The sequence below is a fragment of the Salvelinus sp. IW2-2015 genome, linkage group LG17 (genome assembly GCF_002910315.2).
Source record: "Salvelinus sp. IW2-2015 linkage group LG17, ASM291031v2, whole genome shotgun sequence".
NCBI classification, from domain to species: domain Eukaryota; kingdom Metazoa; phylum Chordata; class Actinopteri; order Salmoniformes; family Salmonidae; genus Salvelinus; species Salvelinus sp. IW2-2015.
The window spans coordinates 1598864-1624205 of NC_036857.1; the positions used below are offsets into that span (position 1 = coordinate 1598864).

General features: G+C 44.4%; 1 protein-coding gene and 1 pseudogene across 1 annotated transcript in view; both read right to left on the reverse strand.

Moving 5' to 3' along the window:
- The window catches only part of LOC111977217 (bcl-2-like protein 1), a 33473-nt gene extending 23533 nt beyond the window's left edge, over positions 1–9940 (reverse strand). Inside the window, exons 1-2 of the mRNA XM_024006581.1 lie at positions 7817–9940; positions 2644–3341 (exon numbers count right to left, since the gene is read on the reverse strand). Coding sequence (XP_023862349.1) covers positions 2644–3341; positions 7817–7850 — 732 coding nt within the window. The 5' untranslated portion in view covers positions 7851–9940. The remainder of the gene's footprint in view (positions 1–2643; positions 3342–7816) is intronic.
- Positions 9941–9953: 13 nt separating this feature from the next.
- LOC111976828 (brefeldin A-inhibited guanine nucleotide-exchange protein 2-like) overlaps positions 9954–25342 on the reverse strand; it is a 53840-nt pseudogene continuing 38451 nt past the window's right edge.

Sequence of the window (25342 nt, forward strand, 5' to 3'; positions counted from 1 at the left end):
GGGGATTCCACCTATCATTCCTTAAATGTGCCGTTCCCGCCATCCACTTTAACCTCCTTCACCACTGAGGTCAGACAAATAACCAACCGTTGACTCAAGGGGGATTCCACCTGTCACTCAGTCTTCATAACTTAATCTGCTGTTCCCACCATTAACTTTCAACCTCTGTCGTTCTTCTCAGTTAATTTCTCTAACACAAATCAGGACCGAATATGTTATGAAGCAGAAATGGGATGAAAAGCGGTCAGGGAGAACTGAATGAACATGTTTGTTAGGTAGGACAGCAGTAAGTCATCCTGTGCTGTAACAGGGTGTGCCCTCCCCTAAGCAGCTGGCTAGTTCTCTATCTAACGCCACAATACAATCAGGTAATAGGACACACCCACTCTATACATCGTACAGCTGCCAACGGATCGGTGTGTTTTAGAGAAAGAGCCTACGTGTTTCAGGAGAAAAAAGGAGGACAGAGACAGAAGTGTGTAGGTTAGGTTTGTAATGAAACATGAGCGAAATGGGTAAACAAGAGGGCATTTCTTTCTGGAAAATATAGGGTACATTTTAATAGATTCCTCTGTGGTGTGGGGGTGTCCCAGGTCCTTACCAGTCATCGAAAAAGTACCCAAAAGTCATACCTAAGTAAAAGTTAAGATTACTTATTAGAAAATTACTCAGGTAAAAGTGAAAGTCACCCAGTGAAATACTACTTGAGTAAAAGTATTTGGTTTTAAATATACTTAAGTATCAAAAGGAAAAGTATAAATAATTTCACATTCCTTATATTAGGCAAACCAGACAGCACGATTTTCTTGTTTTTCTCTCTCTTCCATTTACAGATAACCAGGGGCACATTCAAACATCATTTACAAACGAAGCAGTTGTGTTTAGTGAGTCTGACAGATCAAAGGCAGTAGGAAGGACCAGGGATGTTTTCTTGACAAGTGTGTAAATTGGACCATTTTCGTGTCCTGCCAAGCACTCAAAATGTAACAAGTACTTTTGGGGGTCAGGGAAAATGTATGGAGTAAAAAGTACAATATTTTGTTCAGGAATGTAGTGAAGTAAATGTAAAAGTTGTCAAATATAAATAGTAAAGTACATATACCCCAAAAAACTACTTAAGTAAAATTACTTTAAAGTACTACCTAAGTACTTTACACCCCTGGTGCTCACTGAGGGATGTGTGTGTTTATTCTCTTCATTACACATAGAAACCACAACAGACAAATTCAAATCTGAGCAAAAGTGTTATGTGCACTCCTGTGTAAAGTATGGAATGATAAGATACATCAATATACTGTTTATCTGTGTTATGGTGTGTGCGTGTGTGTTACGCGTGTGCTCGGTCTGAGGCATGCACATGATCCAATAGTATGGCATGGCTAGAACGCCAAACATTGAACCGGTAACGTTAGTTAGGATGTGTGTGTATTAACAAAGCACACACAGGGAGGACACAACATTTGTCTGGAGGCCCTATTCCAATGCCACAAGGAGAACAGAAACAAAACTACTTGACTGAATCTGCTTGATTGAACACACAAGTCCATTCAATATTTAGGCCGTTCACGTCTTCCACTCAGAGCAACATTCAACATCCGATGACATAAACAACGTTCAAATTCGCTAAGGTGCTCAGGTGGTTGGGCATGTGTTTCATCAGAATATTGTTCAGAAATAACACAGACAACAGACTGTTTACACAGAGGTCCTGTAAGTGATGAGTTACTGTTCCCGTTAAAATCTTCCAGTGGTTCAAGGTGTTGATTCTGGTGTTTCTGGGTGTGGTGGTGGCATATGAGCTGTCAGTAACCAAGTCATCTGCCTGTTTCAACTCTTAAAATTAAAAATCAATTTAAGCTCTGCAACAGCAGAAAGACAACCCAATCAGATGGCCCCTCCACATACAACGTACCCAATCAGATGCCAGTTTCCATAGGACCCATCCCTTTCGAGACTGTTTCAACATCCCCTCCCCATTCCAATCCACACCCCATCATGTGTCAGCCCACACAAAGGAAGAGGTGACCTTAACAGTGTCCTTCTCACATCCCATAACACACCCACCTACCAGGAACAGGACAAGCCCTCTCTCTGCTGACCTGAGAGAACACTGCTTTCATCTGAAGGCTGCTGGCTCAGAACAGAGGAAGACGTGGAAAGCAACCAGGGGAAAACAAAGGTTGATCTATAAAAGCTCAAGACTATACTTGATTCCCCCATGAAGACTTTGATCCCATCCAACAGAGCTCACTTCGATTCAGCTGAAAACTCAATAAGACTGATCAATGGCCAGCTGACTAGAGGCAAACATCTCAGGCGGTCTTATCGCCTGTCTTTCACCTTGGCTGATCTGGAGCCAACCGCACCCCGTCTCAAGAGAGACCAGTCACTAAAAACAGATCAGTCTCAGGTCCAAGAGCTGACAAATCAGCCTCTGAGACCAGAGGTCAGGGGTGAAATACAGTACACAGCTCAGGCAAACTGACGCGACATACAACGGGTGCTAATGTGCAGAATCAACAGTTAAACTATCCAGGTACCGACGACCTCTAGAACTGACGCTTCATACAACAACCCACATTGAGCTAAATGACCCATGACCCRTCCCTACCCCCATGCACACATCTTTCAGTCGTGACTCACCCATCCTCCTTGGCTCTGGATCCAGGGCTGGATGTGGTTGTCCAGGTAGACGGTCATCCAGTCTGTGATTCTTCCCACCAAGGGGTTCATCTCCTTGTCCACACACTCTAGACAGAGGGCCCCTCCGAAGGCAAACAGGCCCACCACCCGTCCCCAGTTGACACCGTCGCGGAACACCTCGTCCATCACGTTCTCAAAGCTCTGATAGGCTGTGGACGGCGTGATGTGTAGCTGGGAGGACAGGTCGCTGAAAGCTCTGGCATAACGCAGCTCAAACTCGTTGGCAGAGTCCCGCAATGCCTCTTTCACTGCGTCCAGGCCCGCTGTCCGCCGAGGGGAGGAGGGGGGCGACTGCCGTGGTGGACTCGTCCCGTTGACGTATGTCATGACTGCCGCATCCCCTTCCACCTGCCCCCCCTCAGTCCGATTCTGGGCTTCTGTGAGCTCCATGTGGTTGAAGGGGTAGTCTCTCTGTGATAGTTTATAGGTGATATAGTATACCACCAGTTCTCTGTTGTTGTAAGTCATCATTCCTTGTCTTGTCTTTCTTCTTTGCCCCAGGCTCTCGGTTTTACCTGCTCGTGACACACCTCTTTGGATCAGTCCTCTGTGTTTAAGCCAATCGGTGTCATTCTGGGTTTGCAGAAAATAGACGTCTTGAAGACAACAAAAACAAGGCTGGTGCAATGGCTCAGGCCCTGTGGTAAGAGAACAACGAAGGTCTTATTAAATGAGCATAATTCATCACAATAAGCATAGGTGGGTTGGGGGAGGAGGGGAGCTGGAGGGGAACTATAGTGGTCAAAATTAGATCGACAGGTGAGGTCAAAGGGCATCACTTTAATTGGAGATTAAACAGATGGCAATGGTTGTCGTTACCTGCCTGCCCCCACAAACAACCTTCCTTAGGCCTGTGGCTTCAGAACAGTCATGACAGGGCAAGGTGCTCTGACAACCAACTGACAAAAACAGCAGGTCGTTTGTGACAGAGGTTAAATATATGATCATCATTTATTTACCAGTTAGGTTGACTCAGAACACATTTGCATTTGTAATTGCCAGTATGTATATTATGGAGATATATATATATTCTATGAACACATGATAATTGTTAACCTAATGTTACTTAGTAACACGTAATCAGAAATATTAACAATATATTAAATGTTTCCTTTTCACAAGTAACCCCCAAAATTAAGAATAAAATGATATTTCTTGATAAAACACAAGTGATTTCTTAAATCCCTTTGTGCTTGCGCGTRAGCGTGGACAGGAGGGGACCCCTGTTGTTCTAACAACTTCACAAGAACCCCACGTGGGAGAAACGAAGCGCATATATTCAATTTCTTCAGTTGTACCCACCGAACCAGACCTTTCCTTATAGTGACATTTAAGACTCTATGGTATAAAGAGTTACCTGTGACTCGCGACTTGACAGGTGGGAACAATCCCAAAAATGATGACATCGAAAATAGCAGTAGAAAGTGGGGAGCTACTTTGTTGCCTAGGCTGTATAAAGCATATGTTTACAGTAGCCACAGCTAACCAGCACGTGTCGCTAGCCACCAGGGCTACACGGAATTCCATGGAACAATCTWGCCCGTCCATATCATTTTGAAGGCAAATAATACTGAAAGATTTAAATACATCTCCCAACTTGATCAAAACACATAGCTACAGTAATTCGTTTTAGTGATGTTTCAAAGTGGCCATTTTTCGTTTAGGCAATTCTACAGTAACAGAATAATGCGGAGACTAAGAATTGCACAATAAAATTTATGCCAAACCCCAAAAACCAATGATTGCAAAGTTAAACCACAACTATGCAGCATAAATCGTCATTCTGTTACCAAACTGCATCTGCACTGTTTTAACCAAATAAATTCGTTTTTGGAAAAATGTCAGTGGAGATTGTTCTCTTTGAGTTGTGGAAACAAGTTGTAATGGAAACTCAGCATAAATGTATTACCATGGAATTGCATAGCAATGTATTGATAAACAAGCCAGCTAACTACATATTTAACATAACAATAAACGAATCTAATTATATTGTCACGTATAAACAATCATAATTGTCTACAATTGACATATTCTTACCTAGTCAACGGCAACACTCTTAGCGAGTGGCTTTAATCCTATTTTCTGAAAACGTATCAGTCCCGCTGTCAAAATCCGAGGAGAGAAGTGAATTGTACTAACGCCAAAGATGATGAAAAAATAAAGATAGTTCACTCAAGCCGTTTACCAATGGAAATAAAATGCTCCGTTCCGGTCTGCTTAACGGGGAGGTTCTCCCATAGACAATGCAGCTRGGTCTGGTTTGCTTAGTTCTTTGACTGAATGTAACCAGAAAAAATGAGGAAGTAGTGTGTCGCGCTTCCTCTTCCGGTTACGTGACGCGCGTGTCTCCTCTTACCGTCTCTGCTACTGCTACGTGATGCGCGTGTATTGGGTATGCGGCGTTGTAGACAACTCGGAAATTGGTCGATTCTGATACTTTCCACAACGAGTTACCCCGATTTGAATGTGAGACAATATATCCACAGGACAGTATAACTACAACTTCTCAACGCGCTAGTAGCGTGTTCATATTTCTATCAKCTGAAGCATGCGCAGAACCATAAAAACACGCGTCTCGTGCATGCATTTATCTTGTGTGCATGCTTCAGGTGATACAAATCTGAAATTACTAACATAGCTTTGAAAAGTTAATGTAATTATACTTTCCTGTGGATATTGTCTCACATTCCACCTCACAACTACAGTACTACAGTACCAGTCAAAAGTTTGGACACACCTACTCATTCAAGGTTTAAAAAAAATATTTTCTACATTGTAGAACAATCGTGAAGAAATCAAAACTTTGAAATAACACATATGGAATCATGTAGTAACCAAAAAAGTGTTAATTTAAAAAAAAAAAAGATTCAAAGTAGCCACCCTTTGTCTTGATGACAGCTTTGCACACTCTTGGCATTCTCAACCAGCTTCACCTGGAATGCTTTTAACAGTCTGGAAGGAGTTCCCACATATGGTGAGCACTTGTTGGCTGCTTTTTTCTTTAAATACATTTTTATTTAACTAGGCAAGTCAGTTAAGAACAAATTCTTATTTACAATGACAGCCTACACCGGCAAAACCCAGACGACGCTGGGCCAATTGTGCGCCGCCCTATGGGCCTACCAATCACAGCCGGTTGTGATACAGCATGGAATCGAATCAGGGTGTCTGTAGTGACTCCTCAAGCACTGAGATGCAGTGCCTTAGACCGCTGCYCCACTCAGGAGCTTTTCCTTCACGCTGCGGTCTAACTCATCCCAAACCATCTCAATTGGGTTGAGGTTGGGTGATTGTGGAGGATGCAGCACTCCATCACTCTCCTTCTTTGTCAAATAGCCCTTACACAGCCTGGAGGTGTGTTGGGTCATTGTCCAGTTGAAAAACAAATGATAGTCCCACTAAGCCCAAACCTGATGGGATGGCATATCCCTGCAGAATTCTGCAGTAACCATGCTGATTAAGTGTGCCTTGAATTCTAAATAAATCACTGACAGTGTCACCAACAATGCACCCCCACACCTCCATGCGTAACGGTGGGAACTACACATGCAAAGATCATCCGTTCACCCACTTTGCGTCTCACAAAGACATGGTGGTTGGAACCAAAACTCTCAAATTTGGATCATCACACCAAAGAACAAATTTCCAGCAGTCTAATATCCATTGTTCGTGTTTCTTGGCACAAGCATGTCTCTTCTTATTGGTGTCCTTTATTAGTGGTTTCTTCGCAGCAAATCGACCATGAAGGCTTGATTCACACAGTCTCCTCTGAACATTTGATGTTGAGATGTGTCTGTTACTAGAAATCTGTGAAGCATTTATTTGGGCTGCAATTTCTGAGGCTGGTAACTCTAATGAACTTATCCTCTGCAGCAGAGGTAACTCTGGGTCTTCCTTTCCTGTGGCGGTCCTCATGAGAGCCAGTTTCATCATAGCGCTGGATGGTTTTTGCGACTGCACGTGAAGAAACTTTCCAAGTTCTTGAAATGTTCCGGATTGACTGAACTTCACGTCTTAAASTAATGATGGACTGTTGTTTCTCTTTGCTTATTTGAGCTGTTCTTGCCATAATATGGACTTGGTCTTTTACCAAATAGGGCTATCTTCTGTATACCACTCCTACCTTGTCAAAACAACTGATTGGCTCAAATGCATTAAGAAGGAAACACCTTTTAAACACACACCTGTTAATTGAAATGCATTCCAGGTGACTATCTCATGAAGCTGGTTGAGAGAATGCCAAGAGTGTGCAAAGCTGTCATCAAGGCAAAGGGTGGCTACTTTTTAGAATCTAAAATATATTTGTATTTATTTAATACTTAGTTTACTACATTTCCAACTTTCTAACATAGGCAGAAGAGTCATGCCGAGTTTCCCACTTGGGAGGTACCAGAATCAACCAATAGGAAGCTCTACGTCTATGCAAATAACCTACTTACATTTTAACTCAGAGGTCCCGAGTTTGAGATGACGTGAATGCAGCATAAGGCTGCTTTTACACAAGTTACCCAATTTATATTTCTTCCGCTAATTGGTCTTAATCACCAATCAATTACAGATCTTTTTCGGGGCTTATCTGGTTAGTAAAAAAAAAGATCAGAACTGGGCTGTCAGTGTAAACGCACCCTAAAATCCKCCGGAATATGGCTTGTTGGATATCAACTCAGTTTTGCGCAATCGTCACTTGCTAGAGAAACACATTTAGTTACACATTACAATTTCAACATAAAAAAGGTACAGTAGTTTATTAAATTGGCGTATTGAAAATGTAACTAAGTCATTCCCCCAAGTAGTTATAATTCGTAGGCAGTCGGCGTTCTAATCTTGGTCAATTATCCTGGGTTTGTAATTTGCATTTAATGTCTATTTGGCTACTGAAACTAGTAAAAAAAAAAAAAAACTAGGACAGCGTATGTAGTTAGCTTGTTTGGCTCGCTTAAGTTGAACATATATCATCTTTCCTCTGAATAGTTTGCTAGCTAACATCTTTCCCATTCCGATTTGGTAAAAATAGCTAGTGTGGTTGTGCATCTTTAGCTAACGTTCTCATACAGCTCCTAGAAACTGAACATTAAACCTGATTAAACTACGTTAATCGATATGAAACACTTACCGCAACTTGAATGGTTGGCACGAAATCCAAACATCAGCAGACAGGATCATGTTCGTCATTTCTGCTGGAGCAAAAGGAGGAGCGCTGACTGGATAGCTAGCTAATCTTGCTAATTTTAGCAAAAATTGCCATTACTAACTCGCTGTTCTGCCCGCTGACATTGAATGGCGCTTACTTCATCCAACTAGATGTGTGTACATCTAAACGCCTGCTATGTTAGCGAGGTTATTAGCCAACTACATTAAGGTTACAGTTTACGTTAGCAGCCTAACAGAGGGTCAATCCCATCTTTGACCTAATTTTAGTTTGCTAAAATATTAAGTTGACTTTCTTGATAAACGTTGTKGGTTTTCTTCGTAAGTAAATTAAACACAGTACAGCTTTACGAGAACGTAAAATATTTTTTTATATCAGTCTTTACAGCCCAAAACAAAACAAAGGATGTTTCACATCTCCATGGTAACCTTTGTTACCCCCAAAATTCCCTTTGATACATTCTAACGTTTGAGGTTTACAGCGCCACATCGTGGTCAACTTTAGAAACGCATTGTCAAAAGGCCACACCAGTCAGTAGCTGCTACATTACAGCGATGACAGTATTTAACTTTCCAGTGAACCAACAAAAGCAGTGCTGCTATAGATCTGAATTCAAGGTTTATTGATTACTTCACCAAATGCTTGGGAGATTACATCACAATATGTATAGCACTTCATTTTCTATTTTACATGAAAACTTTACACAATGTATTTCTCCATATACTGTATAGTTCCCCTTAAGGGAAAAGTAGACATCCATAGTGTTAAGGTAGAGGAATGCTAATCAAAAATATTTAAATGCACTTCAAATAATTATATACATCCTTGTWAAAAAAAAAAAAAAAAATGCAGACAGGATTAAACTGCAAATGGTGAAGATGGTAGCGATACCCTGACATATTTAGGAGTAACGTTTGATTTCTCTTCATTCTTACTCCCGTCACTGACAATACTGACAGGCATTCCACTCTGAGAAAGTACTGGACAGTTAATACATGAGCGATCTGTTGCAGGCTCCATTAGGTGCAACATAGAACTGTCTGACAGGAGAAGATCATTTCGTCCTTGCTATATAATACCATGGGCGTTGCATTGTAGACTTCCTTTTTACGTGACACCAGATTCATTCTAGAAAATAGCTAGTCATTCCATTTTGCTCTCAGAACATAGGGAATGTGCCGTAGCCTTTCAACAAGTAAACTGGCATGTAAATGTTGCTTTAAAATAAGTATAAAAATAAATAAATACAAGTCAAATTAGGACTCATAACAGGCTATAGTGATTCACATGATAGGATCAATGGGGAATGGTGGCAGGGGAACAACCGGCCATACTTGCTCATCCATTAGGGAGCAAGCCATTCCCACTAATGGTAATCCTAGGGTAGGATGCTGAATACAGGTGGTGCTACGAAAACACTGGAGGCCAACCACCAATAACATCAAATTAAGAGTGGATTGAACATAACAAAAATGGGACAGTAATAAGGATAGGTCTTGTTATCAGGCCTATCAGTTGTTACAATATCGTTTGATCAGAGCATCAAGTACATCACAACTAGAGAAACARATGAGGATACTTTAGTGTCACGTCACTGTCATGTTTCCAATGTGCTTTTCTGCCAGTGGTACTTTTCAGAATATTCAGTAATGGTATTCTTCATTTGCGTTAGCATTTGGATATGCGTGTTTGTTCAGTCTTAAAAATCAACAAATAGGAGAAACAAAATCAGGTAGAAGATATATATAAAACCACATCAATTAATTGTTGTGGTTCATTTTCCATACATTTGACATTAACGTCAGTGTTGAGAAACAGTCAGAGAGCTCTGTTCTTTCACAGAGCTTTTTACCCAGCAGAGGTTCTAAGGGGAGTCAGTCTTAAGGGGCACCAGACCTTATAACCAACTCTTGAAGCCTTTCCTTTGCAGAAGATAAACAGGAACTGAGGACTTTCAAAGCATCTTTCCCTCATGGTAACAGAATTTTTGCGTCAATCTACATCCTCCATCCCTTCGCACTGCCTTACTCCCGATAGGGGAGCTCTCGCCTCAGTCTTCATACACCTCAGCGTTCCACCACCCACCAGTGCCCCNTGAATACTTATGTAAATGTGATCAGTTTAAAAAAATATTTTTAATACATTTGCAAAAATTTCTAAAAACCTCTTTGCTATGTCATTATGGGGTATTATTGTGTGTCGATGGATGAGGGGGGAAAACGATTTAATCCATTTTAGAATAAGGATGTAACACAAAATGTGGAAAAAGTCAAGGGGTCTGAATACTATCTGAATGCACTGTGTGTGTGTATATATATATATATATATATAATAGCATCAATAAATAATTGTAGTTAATTTTCCATTACATTTGACATTTAACGTCAGAGTGTTGAGAAACAGCTAGTAGAGCTCTGTCCCATCACAGTGCTTTTCTCCCAGCAGGGGCTTCTAGGGGGAGTCAGTAGGGCACCGGAACTTATCACCAACACTCCAAACAGGAACTGATGACTCTCAAAGCATCTGCCCCTGAGGGTAACAATCTTTGCTTCGATCTCTTGCATCACTACACACTCCCTACTTCTGATAGGGGAGCTCTCATACACCTCAGAGTCCCACCAGCCTCCCCGTTCCATCTCCAGACCCTCCTAGGGCGCCGGGGGCCGTGGCTGGCCCATCTCAGGAGCAGCGATGTGGAAGACGGAGCCGATGCGGAGGAAGAAACGGCGTAGGACGGCGCGGAGCTCTGGGATCAGGTCAAACTGCATCATCTCACACAGGTGATGGTAGTAACAGGAGGCATGAAGCTTGAACTGAGGACAGAAAGGGACAAAGAACAGACTATTTAGCATCAAACAGATAGATGCACACACAAACTGCAATTACGCCCAGGGTGAGTGGAGTGTGATGTCAAAGAGTGGATTGTTTGAAGTATGGCCAAAGTTAAATATCAACGTTGTTTGTTTAGAAGCTACTACGTACACCTGAAGGTGGGATTTGGGAAGAGGAAACATTTTAGTCAAAGTCAAAATAACCCGTAAGGCTGCACATTTCCTGTTTATCTGATTGGCATCTAAGCTAACAGTGTCCTTCCTTTAGTTACCCATTCTCAATGAGACTGAACCAGGCTAAGGATAACAGACTGTAAGCTCTATACGGGAAATCTGCACTGAATCGGGTCTAATTCATAGATCCTTGATGTAGCAGAGGTAGCCCAAGGCCCCTGGTCTGCCTGCACACAGCTGATGGCCTCTTACATACCAAGATCATTACAAGCTGTTAAATAATCAGTGTCCCTTCCTCTACAGAATTCAAATTCATTGCCGGAGGGGAAAGGAGGCCAGTGAGAGGCTGTCCTACTGCTCGTTATTCAAACCATTTGACCTATTAGATACGTCAATTGGACGTTAGGGGAAATGGACTGTCTTCTTTTCCTACTGCCTACTCAGGCGAGGTATATAGAGTTGAAATGGTGCTGGCAGACACGTGTTCACAAACAGTCTTCCAAAAAACAGATTGCATTTGTCACTGCAAGCCAAACCCAGTTGTCAGTGTGTGTGTGTGTGTGTGTGTGTGTGTGTGCAAACGCGCAAATATTTCAGTCCATGTGGATGTAGGTGTGTGTGTAACCTTATCGTCGGTCAGTCGCAGGGTCCTGCTGAGCAGTACTAGGAGCAGGCTGGTCCAGGCCTCCCTGTGACTCTCTGAGGTCAAGCTGATGAAGTAGGACAGAGCCTCGCTGCATACCCTGAGGACAGGACCGGACCAACATTACCACATATTGCACTGCCGGGAGTGAAACATCCGTACAAACCAATGCTGAAGAACCTGTTACAGCTTGACCAAGCAGGGAGGCAGCCAGAGGACTAAGGATGACATGTTGGAATCAAATTTACATTTCATTTGTTGTTGTTCAGGTCACACAGAATACTGTATCCACTTTTACCGAGAATTTAACACATTGGGGTTTCCCCCAGGTTGCTGCCTCTACATCATTGGTGTGAACACATGCTTTTATATCTTTAATTATATAGTGCTTTAAAAAGGAGCCAAAGTCACATTACAATTGTCAAGGTTTTTCACACCATGATCCCCCCAGTCTTTCCTTCCCCAGGACACTCACAGCAGCAGCCTTGTCTGGATGTCAGGCCAGGAGTCCTGGAGCTGCCGGTCACAGTACATGCGGAACAGAATACGCAGGCTACAGGCTAGACTACTAGTCTCCTGCTTCAGCAGATTGGGCTTCGACTTCCCCTTAAATCCTGAGACAGAGCCGGGCAGACAGACAGAGCGGGGCAGACAGACAGATGGATGGACAGAGACAAGAGCATCCTATATCAAAACATTTATATTTACATTTAAGTCATTTAGCAGACGTCATTTAGCAGACGCTCTTATCCAGAGCGACTTACAAGTTGGTGCATTCACCTTATGATATCCAGTGGAACAACCACTTTACAATTTAGTGCATCTAACTCTTTTAAGGGGGAGGGGGGGTTAGAAGGATTACTTTATCCTATCCTAGGTATTCCTTAAAGAGGTGGGTTTCAGGTGTCTCCGGAAGGTGTGATTGACTCCGTACATATGACAGCCTGGCCGATTAGCTCATCTGATAAATACTTAATACACACCAAGCGAGACAGACAGTTAACGCACCTGCTCTCCAGAGTGCAGTCCTCTGCTCGTTGTTGAGTTAAATCTCTGGCGAAGGTGTGCGACTCAGCAGGCAGTCCAGCAGCTTGAAGAGGTGCTGGGAGGAGAGGTGTCTGTACATGCCCTGCTCCCCTGTCCAGGGTCCCCTCCTCTACAGCCTCCTCCAGGGCATCCCTCTTGGACAGACACAGCACAGACCTCGTCAATTCCCCAGCAACATGTGTTTTGGGTGTAGGGTATCAAAGCCATAATTAACTACATGTTAATAAACATCATGACTTTATATTCATAAAGGACAGACATGGTTGTGATAAACCTGTGCCGCAGCCCATATTGTCTGCATCCTCCTTCTTGCTGGTTGCCGGGTAGAAGACGATGTTGTCAATGGTCTGAATCAGCTCCAACTGCACAACACACTTGATGAGCAGCCCTTGCAAACAGCTTCTGGTCTGACATCCCTGACACAGAGCAAGAGGCATCAGGTCTACATCCCTGGACACAGAGCACAGAGGCATCAGGTCTGACATCCCTGACACAGAGCACAGAGGCATCAGGTCTGACATCCCTGACACAGAGCACAGAGGCATCAGGAAGATGACACGGTCACCCTGTTTATAGCTCCTAGCCAACTTTGCAGTATTATTATTATTATTATTATTTTAAACATTATTTGCTCAGAACGTTTCTTACATTGCTCTTTCTGATATTTATTTTAATTTGGGGGATTTGTGTATATTGTTAGGTATTACTGCACTGTTGGAGCTTGAAACATAAYCATTTCCCTGCACCTGCAAAATATAGGTACGCGACTAATAATACTTTTATTTGAATAAGAGGGACCAAAGAGAGACTGGGGTCAAACGTGGAAAATGACATGAAGGATAATGAGGTAGAGAGAGAAATGTGAATTGAGGGGCGAGGACCAGATATTTCTGCAAGCCGTTGCTTACTGGCGTGGGGTTTCCCTTTCCAGGTGTCATCGCTGGCGCTGGATATCTGGCTCTGCCCTCCTTTCTCCGACAGGGCCCTGTCATAGCTGTTCTGAGACTGGGTGTCAACATCTACATCCTGTAAACAAACAGACAAATACAGCCAATGAGATGAGAAGGTTCGATCTGCATGTTTGTTTAAGAACTCATGTCATAAACAACAGGACCAGATCAATTTACAAGAGTCAAATCGCTGCCCTTTCTCTTGTTACTGTCTGTCTAATCAGGCTCAAAGGGAACTCTTGTCAGATGGTTCATAAATGTTATTGTTTGCTCACCATGTGTTTCCCATCACCAGCCTCCTCTTCCTGACCAGCCGGTCGCCATGTCAATAGGCTGTTGAGAAGTGCAAATAGAAATGTGCAAATCGTCAGTCATGTGGTCTGTGGGAGTAAGTGTTTCCTGTGTTCTGGCTGGCCACATGATGTGTTCATGAGTCACCATGGCCTGCAACAAGTTCTGCTCATGACTAGACAACATCTGACAGCACTGCTAATGCGCACACACACACACACACACACACACACGCTCCTCATCTTCTCTAACAGTGTGTTTTCTGTTAATATATAAAACACAGAATATATTACTGTTATGTTCATGGTGATGGGTTGCTGAAGTTGTGAGAACATCAAGGTGACAGACAGGCCGGCCGGCAGCAGAACTCACACGTGTGGGCTGGTGGTCTGGAAGATGTCCAGCATACAGGAGCAGGTGACGTTCCATACCTCTGGGCTAAACTTCTCCCCATTCAGGATGACCAGGTTTTCCAGGCAATTAATCCCTGACCGGGCCAACTGCTCATTATCTGCGGGAAGAGAAAATACTGATGTCATTCACCATTACGTCACCTAACTTTACATTTCTGGTAAAATGTTACACATATAATTTTACGGTAGATATTTAATTAGTTAGGGGTGTGTGTGTGTGTGTGTGTGTGTGAGTCAGCTGTGTTTTTCCTCCCCATCACTGTTGAGAGGAAGGCACCCACCTTGTCTGACGCACCACTGCAGCTGAGTGAAGATGTCAGCCAACAGGACCTCACTAAGAGGTTCATAGAACTGGGTGAAGACGTCACAGATGGCGTACAGGGCGTGGTTACAGGTCGTGGTCATCCACTCATGCTTCTACAAGAAGTCACAAGACACAAAAAAATATACATGCAACATTTCAGAGTCAGCCAGTCACAGTTCAGGTAATCAGTCACAGTTCAGGTAGTCAGTCACTTGAAATAAACTCAAAGCCCTAATCTATGGATGTCACATGACTGGGAATACAGATATGCTTCTGTTGGTTAGATAATTTAGAAAAGAAAAAAAAGTAGGGGCATGGATCAGAAAACCAGTCAGTATTTGGTGTAACCACCATTTGCCTCATACAGCATGACATATCTCCCTCACATAGAGTTGATCAGGCTGTTGATTGTGGCCTGTGGAATGTTGTCCCAATCCTCCTCAATGGGTGTGCAAAGTTGCTGGATATTGGCGGGAACTGGAACATGCTGTCGTACACATCAATCCAGAGCATCCCAAACTTGCTCAATGGGTGACATGTCTGGTGAGTATGCAGGTCATGGAAGAACTGGGACTTTTTCAGATTCCAGGAAATGTGTACAGATGTTTGCGACATGGGGAGGTGTATTATTATGCTGAAACATGAGGTGATGGCGGGCGAATGAACAGCACAACATTAGGCCTCAGGATCTCATCATGGTATCTGTGCATTCAAATTGCCATGGATAAAAGGAAATTGTGTTAGTTGTCCGTAGCTTATACCTGCCTATACCAGTGGGGTTATTGACATCAGCAAACCGCTCGCCCACAGGTCTGTCATCTGCCCGGGTACAGTCGAAACTGGGATTCATCCATGAAGAGCACATTTCTCCAGCGTGACAGTGGCCATCGAAGGTGAGCGTTTCCCCACTGAAGTCGGTTACGARGCCYAACTGCAGTCCGGTCAAGACTCTGGTGAGGATGACGAGCACCCAGATGAGCTTCCCCGAGACGGTTTCTGACTGTTACACGTGGTCTGCTGTTGTTAGGCTAGTTGGACATACTGACAAATTCTAACAGCTTATGGTAGAGAAATGAACATTAAATTCTCTGACAACCGCTCTGGTGGACATTCCTGCAGTCAATATGCCAATTGCACGTTCCCTCAAAACTTGAGACATCTGTGGCATTGTGTTGCATGACAAAACTGCACATTTTAGAGTGGCATTTTATTGCCCCCAGCACAAGGCGCACCTGTGTACTGATCATGATGTTTAATCAGCTTCTTGATATGCCACACCTGTCAGGTGGATGGATTATSTTGGCAAAAGAGAAATGCTCACTAACAGGGATGTAAACAAACTACAGCATTTGAGAAATAATATTTTTGTGCATATGGAACATTTCTGAGATCTTTTATTTCAGCTCATGAAACATGGGACCAACACTTTATGTTTATATTTTTGTTTAGTATAATTCCAGCAGAAACTCCCATAGGGCCACAAGCTTGTTTGTCTTGGACAAGGCTTACTTAACTACTTACGTAAGGACAATAACTTTAGCCACTCACCTCGGTCTGCTACTCAGGGAGCTTCATATTGTGGAAGATCGGAAGGACATAACTATTTTAGTCACCCACCTCGGTCTGCTACTCAGGGAGCTTCAATATTGTGGAAGATACGAGACGGACAATAACATATAGTCCCACCTCGGTCTGCTACTCAGGGAGCTTCTATTTGTGGAAGATACGGAAGGACAATACTATAGCACCCACCTCGGTCATGCTACTAGGGAGCTTTCATATTGTGGAAGATACGGAAGGACAATAACTATAGGCACCACCTCGGTCTGCTACTCGGGAGCTTCATATTGTGAAGATACGGAAGGACAATAATATAGCCACCACCATCGGTCTGCTACTCAGGGAGCTTCATATTGTGGAAGATACGGAAGGAAAATAACTATAGTCACCACCTCGGTCTGCTACTCAGGGAGCTTCATATTGTGGAAGATACGGAAGGACAATAACTATAGCCACCCCCTCGGTCTGCTACTCGGGAGCTTCATATTGTGGAAGATACGGAAAGGACAAACACTATATCACCCACCTCGGTCTGCTACTCAGGAGCTTCATATTGTGGAAGATACGGAAGGACAATAACTATAGTCCACCATCGGTCTGCTTACTCAGGGAGCTTCATATTGTGGAAGATACGGAAGGACAATAACTATAGCACCACCTCGGTCTGCTACTCAGGGAGCTTCATATTGTGGAAGATACGGAAGGACAATAACTTATAGTCACCCACCTCGGTCTGCTACTCAGGGAGCTTCATATTGTGGAAGATACGGAAGGACAATACTATAGTCACCCCTCGGTCTGCTACTCAGGGAGCTTCATATTGTGGAAGATACGGAAGGACAATAACTATAGTCCACCCACCTCGGTCTGCTACTCAGGGAGCTTCATATTGTGGAAGATACGGAAGGACAATAACTATAGCCACCACCTCGGTCTGCTACTCAGGGAGCTTCATATTGGGTGGAAGATACGGAAGGACAATAACTTAGCCACCCACCTCGGTCTGCTACTCAGGGAGCTTCATATTGTGGAAGATACGGAAGGACAATAACTATAGCCACCCACCTCGGTCTGCTACTCAGGGAGCTTCATATTGTGGAAGATACGGAAGGACAATAACTATAGTCACCCACTCGGTCTGCTACTCAGGGAGCTTCATATTGTGGAAGATACGGAAGGACAATAACTATAGTCACCACCTCGGTCTGCTACTCAGGGAGCTTCATATTGTGGAAGATACGGAAGGACAATAACTATAGTCACCCACCTCGGTCTGCTACTCAGGGAGCTTCATATTGTGGAAGATACGGAAGGACAATAACTATAGCCACCCACCTCGGTCTGCTACTCAGGGAGCTTCATATTGTGGAAGATACGGAAGGACAATAACTATAGTCACCCACCTCGGTCTGCTACTCAGGAGCTTCATATTGTGGAAGATACGGAAGGACAATAACTATAGTCACCCACCTCGGTCTGCTACTCAGGGAGCTTCATATTGTGGAAGAATACGGAAGGCACAATAACTATAGTCACCCACCTCGGTCTGCTACTCAGGGAGCTTCATATTGTGGAGATACGGAAGGACAATTAACTATAGCCACCACCTCGGTCTGCTACTCAGGAGCTTCATATTGTGGAAGATACGGACGGACAATAACTAAAGTCACCCACCTCGGTCTGCTACTCAGGGAGCTTCATATTGTGGAAGATACGGAAGGACAATAACTATAGTCACCCACCTCGGTCTGCTGCTCAGGGAGCTTCATATTGTGGAAGATGCGGAAGACGATGCGGAAAAGGTCGTGCCACCAGTGCTTTTCAAAGGTGTGTCCATAGCTCTTCATAATCTCAAACATCACAGTCAGACCCCTGTGACAGAGAGACGCACATAATCATACATGAATATCTATTGGGCTCAAAGCATCAAAGTTGGTTACAGCCAACTATAGAGCCAAACGTCACGTTCGAATGATGCGCGCATACTAGCAAACAACAATCCCCGTAGCAGATAGCCAACTATACACTGATGTCGGAACCATGGTAAACTTAGCAGTGGAGTGAAGACCCTGAAAAACACAGACTGACGAGTATAGCCATGTTCAACAAGTATATCATTCTTCTAGCTGTATTTGGGATATGTTACCTTGCCTCGCTGGCTTGCTTGGTAATCAAATCTGCGATGTTATAGACAATAACCATCTGTTTACGTGTTTGCAAACTTGCAAAAGCTGCATCTGAAGTCGGACATGATCGTGCTTACTTCCAAGTAAACAAACCACGTTCCGATTTGGAACTGCGTGCGTTACCTTTGGCGACGCGGACAGGAAATGGGTCTATACCTGTACACAGACCTGAGGTCACATGTTTTACCTGGTCCTTATGTCCAGCTTGCAGCGGTTGATGATGCAGGACAGCTCAAAGAGGATAGGGAACCAGCCTCTCACCCACACCCGGTCCCCTGGGGCCACGTTCATGTCGTCACTGGTGTACTCCCGCAGAGCCTGGGGACAGACCGGGAAGACCCTCAGAGGAATGGAACAGGAACACCGTGATGCAACATTCTCAGATGGCGTACAGTGCAGGCTTGATTAGAGAGCAATGTAGCAGTTTGTAATCTAGGTCTGGGATGTACTTGGGGATTCTGTGTGGTCCCTACCCGTGGCCCGTGTGGTACCCTACCCGTGGCCCGTGTGGTACCCTACCCGTGGCCCGTGTGGTACCCTGCCCGTGGCCCGTGTGGTACCCTGCCCGTGGCCCGTGTGGTACCCTGCCCGTGGCCCGTGTGGTCCCCTGCCCGTGGCCCGTGTGGTACCCTYCCCGTGGCCCGTGTGGTACCCTACCCGTGTGGTCCCTGTTAACTCCAAATGACAACTAGGTTTCAGTGGCTGTTGAACGTTTTCCTCATTTGAACCCTCAACAGTATTACCTGTCATGGTTGAAGGTCTCTGCTCCATTTCCTGTGTCAGTTTCAGTGTCTATATCAGTGGCTGGAGACATCTGGTAGGTCCTGGGCCTATTAATGTGTCATTTTCGATAGGAGGCTGATTCTCAGCAACAGCCCTTCCAACTGGTTGATCATTTACTTTTCACAATCTTGAGAGATGCACTCTGACAACGGTGCAGCCCAGGCCTCACAAATATCACCACACCTTCTTGGCCAATGACTACTCCCGGTCCTTTCCACTCGACAGTCAACTCGTTTGTAGTACACTTTGTTTCCAGTCTCYTACTTCTCATCTGAGGGGACGAAGCTGCGAATTCTCTCTGAACACTCTCTGCTTCAGTGAACGCTTTTRTCGCTGCATGTAGTGCTGAAAGGTGCCGTCCCAACCTCACACTGGTCCCTTCTAGTTTGTTTATGTGTCAATGACTCCCATAAGGGATGGTCTGCCAACAGGCAATTTCATTTCTCTTTGTATTATTTTTCAATCATTCAGTAAGGGGATATCTGCTGGGACCACCTCTGTTTTAATGTGACACTTAATCTGACCTATTTTTGCTGGTATCATGATTTTCACATGGTGTACTTCTTTCATATTTAGTTGACTGACATTGCTATCAAACCATTTAGCACCACACACACACTGTGCGTGTACACACAGTATGACTCACAGCAGGTCCTATAGGACTCAACTATAAAGACCTGTGTCAGAAGCAGACTGTTTTGAAAACAGAGTTACACTGCTCTCTCTGACATTTTCCTGTTAGTTTTTATGAGGACAATCATGTTAATCTTTAACCCATTGGTAAGTGCTTTGACAAATAGCACATGTTGATCTCCTTCCATAACTGTCAAGTGGATTTGTGCAGGGCAATGGCGCCCTCGTCTGGTTGTCTTGAGAACGTGACTTGTTGGCACCTTTTCTCTGCTGCTCGGTGTGGTATACCGCGTCACTCACTTGCATTCCATCTGTTATTARGACAGCCATCTTTTACACCCATTTTTTTTTTTGTGCCAACTTCATTGATGCAAAAGTTAGCACAGTACAAGCAGTCAAAGCCAACTGTTTCTCCCTACCATCCATACAGGCAGTATCTACCAATGTGAAAGCTAACAGGCAGACTACACCGCTCGCGCAAAATAAATGTAGAAATCTATATTATTCAATTATTGCACCCACACTGCTCGCGCCCGCCAATGAGCGTCTGCGATGCCAAGGGCTAAAATAGAAGTCAGTTCTATTTCTGACGCAGATCATGCTGCAAGTCCTGCCTCTCCCATCTCCTCATTGGTTTATAGAAGCAGGTACCCACGTGCCATCTCATTGGTTATACCCACGTGGGTGACTGAAAGACGAACGAGGTCGGTGGTGGTAATGCACCTAATTTATGAAAGTTGCCAATCGCAATATAAAGTCAAGAGAATAAAAAGCCTAGGAGGAGAGATGACGAAAAACGAGTCGGTTGACCATTTTATGTGTGGATTAATTGTCGGAGTAGAGGACCATGTGCATTTCAGGTAAAATAACAACTCAATGTTTATATCCCAGGACAAATTAGCTAGTAAGTGCAAGCTAACTAGCTAAATTTCCATAAATGTTTAATGCTTTTTGACCTGTCCCCAAATMAATATAATTGGTTCAGAGTTTGTTTTGATATTTTAACCTGCGTGTCGTGATCGTGTTTGGTGTGGGGGGACAATGCACGATGGCTCATGCGAGCAGCCGGTTTGGGCTCCGTGTAACACTGCATCCGGAAGAACCACGTCGTACTTGCACATCCTATTTTACCTCTGTTCGAAATCAATTATGTCGTCCGTCATTGCAACCAACAGTGGTGTAAAGAACCTAAGTAAAAATACTTTAAAGTACTACTTAAGTAGTTTTTTTGGGGTATCTGTACTTGACTATTTATATTAAAAAAGGAACGTAACCACATTCCTAAAGAAAATATTTTACTTTTTACTCCATTAATTTCCCCTGAAACCCAAAAGTACTTGTTACATTTTGAATGCTTAGCAGATCATGAAAATAGTCTAWTTCATACACTTATCAAGAGAACATCCTCGGTCATCCCTACTGCCTCTGATCTGGCYGACTCACTAAACACATGCTTCCTTTGTAAATTATGTCAGCGTTTGAGTGTGCCCCTGGCTATCTGTAAATAAAAATTGTGCCGTCTGGTTTGCTTAATAAGGAATTTGAAATGATTTATACTTTTACTTTTGATACTTAAGTATATTTAAAACCAAATACTTTTAGACTTTTAGTCAAGTAGTATTTTACCTTGAGTCATTTTCTATTAAAATGCATCTTTACTTTTACTCAAGTATGACAATTGGAAACTTGTTTCACCACTGGCAACCGAAATGTCTCTAGTAACACTGTCAAAGTTTGAATATGCCTCGTAGGTACTGCTTTTCTCTTCTTTAAGACACACAGAATCTAGTGCTCTAATCAGAGTTCCCATACCATCATCCTGGTTCAAATCCTTGGTGGATATTTCCAGTGCTGTATCTCTTGCTCTCCCTTCGAGCGTTAATACCACCACAAGTGCTTGCTTTTTCTAGTCCAGATTGGTAACCCATGTCCAGATTTCAAGTTCCTTTTTCCAACTGTTTTTTTACCCTACCTGTGTGGTGCCCACCCTACCCGGGGCCTGTGTGGTGCCCACCCTACCCGGGGCCTGTGTGGTGCCCACCCTACCCGGGGCCTGTGTGGTGCCCACCCTACCCGGGGCCTGTGTGGTGCCCACCCTACCCGGGGCCTGTGTGGTGCCCACCCTACCCGGGGCCTGTGTGGTGCCCACCCTACCCGGGGCCTGTGTGGTGCCCACCTGCGGCCTGTCTGCGACATATTTAGCGCAGTGGCGGATGAGCCGGATGGCCTCCATACTGGTGTCAGGAAAGGCAGCGTTGCACACAAACTCAGACAGACACTTGACCGCATCCTGGAAGGAGTCTATGGCTGCTGCAAAGTGCTGCTGAAACGTGATCACTGTGGAGGGAGAGAGAAATTGTTAAATCAGCAGTCCATTTCTCTACAGAGTTGGCCYTCGACTGTCAGTCAAAATGGTTAGCCACAGTCCTGATGTGACTGACGGTACTCACTGACTATGTGGCCAGTAGTCTGGAAGGCCAGCTCCACAATGGTCTCGTCGTGATCCGAGGCGGCCTGGTGGAACACAGAGAAGATGTTCTTCCAGCCGGAGCGGATYTTGGCTGCCTGGGAGTTTACCATCTGGGCCACACAGCGGATCACCATGTCCCTGATAGTGGGAGACCTGTGGAGGAGAGGGGGTCAAACAGTCAATGGTTTGTTGTGAGTGTGTAGAGGGAGGGTTTTCCCTCTCATCATATCCTCAATATTGACCCAAATCACCTCTGCCTCTTTCATTTTACTCCCTTCACATGACCTATTTCAAGAACTGTCCCTTCCCCCTGGTCCATCTCTACCTGTTCTTCTTCACGATGTGTTCAAATGGCCGGAGGAAGTCCTTCTGGAAGCGGAAGTTAGCCAGCTCTCCTTTCTCCAGGAACTTCATTGACAGCTGCCTCAGAGAGTCCACCGCAAAGATGGCCACATCCTCGTTGGGGTTGCAGCCCACCTGGCAGAGTAGCAAACACACAGGCATAGATCCACAGTCAATAGATAGGCTACGRCTTTGCATAATCAGGTTAGATTAATAGATTAAAGGGATATTTTGGCAATGAAGTCCTTTATCTACTTCTCAGAGTCAGAGGAACTAGAGGATGCCGTTGTTATGTCTCTGTGTCCAGTACGAAGGAAGTTGGAGGTAGTTTCACGAGCTAATGCTAGGAAGCATAGGCGCAATGACTGCAAGTCTATGGGAGTCTGCTAGCATGCTACCGCTAACTTCCTTCATACTGAGCCCAGAGACAAAAATGGTATCCAAAGTATCCCTTTAATACTATCGATGGACTAACAATGCTCAAAGCAGCGTCTCCACTAAAAGTGTTTCTTAGTCCAGAAGTAGGCTTAATCTGGTTCTGGGAAACCGTTCTTACTTTAGGTAGTCACTCACCTTGTTGAAGTGGTCTCCAATGACCTGCCAGATGCGTGACCACTGCAGACGGATGCGGTTCATGTTGTAGTAAGATATCTCTACTATCTTCTGCAGACTGAACATCCTCGGCTGGTGAGCAGAGGCCAGCTCATCCATGGAGACCGCACACAACCACCGCACAAAGTCCACTAGGAATAGGACACAGGACGACGTCAAGAGACACATGCACACTGCCAGATACAGAGAAACACACAGAGAAACACACAGAGAAACACATGCACACTGCCAGATACAGAGAAACACACAGATCCACTTACCGACTGCATTTCCATCTAGCTTTGTGGAACCAGTGAAGATCCTGCAAACAAAGCAAAAAGGTAGGTCATGTACTTCCAAATAGCACAATGCAGATCAGATGGCATACAGTACATGACAAAGTATAGATGTCTGACTGCAGACATGGTGTATGGTGATCATGTGTTATGGCTGGGCGATGTGGCCAAAATACAATATCTTTCACATTTGATGGTGTTTTGACAGTTTTTGAATAATACAAGTTCGAAATGTGCTTGATGGTAAAGTGTCAACACATACTTTCTAAGTTACTTTAAAATGGGGCTTTCACCATTCGGATTGTATTTATACTGTTCCAATAAAACTTTAACCAAAAGTTGTAATATAGTGGGGACTTTGAATACYGTGTTGTTTGACATGACAACGAATGAAAAAGCCAAGGAGGGGTTATTGTGACAGGGTAGGAACCAAAGTGTTGGTCAGTGTTTCCCCAGTGGATCCTAATTAGATGTTACATTAAATGTTTGCTCTTACTGTAGCTTTGATGTTGCTAACTAATAGTGTAATTATAGAACCCTTGTGGATTTATATTAAGAAGCAATGTGGAAATCAGCATCGTTGTCATGAATATCTGCAGCATTGACCATGCAGAATGTCACTGTCACTGTGACTCGTGGTAGTGCAAAAACTGCTCTCCTTGAGTGACAGGGGGCAGGGCTTGGTGTGTGTGGAAAGAGAGAGGGAGCGAGACAACTCAAGTAGCAAATGTAGTAAACTATAAAAATGGATATTAAAACATGCGCAGGAGTGCCGTAACACATTTAACAAACCAAACATTGAAATACCGTTACACAAGGTAAGGTAAAAACCCAAACCGGTCCGTGCTTCAATACCGGAATATAGTAAAATACGGATACCGTCCAGCACTGTATCGCATCTCTCTCACCTGTCCACAGCCACCATTCCTCTCAGAGAGCTTGTCTCTCTCAGCCTCTCACCTGTCCACAGCCACCATTACTCTCAGAGAGCTGGTCTCTCACCTGTCCACAGCCACCATTACTCAGAGAGCTTGTCTCTCATCTGTCCACAGCCACCATTCCTCTCAGAGAGCTGGTCTCTCACCTGTCCACAGCCACCATTACTCTCAGAGAGCTGGTCTCTCTCAGCCTCTCACCTGTCCACAGCCACCATTACTCTCAGAGAGCTGGTCTCTCACCTGTCCACAGCCACCATTACTCAGAGAGCTTGGTCTCTTCACCTGTCCACAGCCACCATATTTCTCAGAGAGCTGGTCTCTCTCAGCCTCTCACCTGTCCACAGCCACCATTACTCTGAGAGCTTGGTCTCTTCACCTGTCCACAGCCACCATTACTCTCAGAGACTTGGTCTCTCACCTGTCCACAGCCACCATTACTCAGAGAGCTTGGTCTCTCACCTGTCCACAGCCACCATTACTCAGAGAGCTTGGTCTCTCACCTGTCCACAGCCACCATTACTCTCAGAGAGCTTGGTCTCTCACCTGCCACAGCCACCATTATTCTCAGAGAGCTGGTCTCTCACCTGTCCACAGCCACCATTATTCTCAGAGAGCTGGTCTCTCACCTGTCCACAGCCACCATTATTCTCAGAGAGCTGGTCTCTCTCAGCCTCTCACCTGTCCACAGCCACCATTACTCTGAGAGAGCTGGTCTCTCACCTGTCCACAGCCACCATTACTCAGAGAGCTTGGTCTCTCACCTGTCCACAGCCACCATTACTCAGAGAGCTTGGTCTCTCACCTGTCCACAGCCACCATTACTCTCAGAGAGCTTGGTCTCTCACCTGTCCACAGCCACCATTATTCTCAGAGAGCTGGTCTCTCACCTGTCCACAGCCACCATTACTCTCCGAGAGCTGGTCTCTCACCTGTCCAGCCACCATTACTCTCGAGAAGCTTTGGTCTCTCACCTGTCCACAGCCACCATTACTCTGAGAGAGTGGTCTCTCACCTGTCCACAGCCCACATTACTCTCAG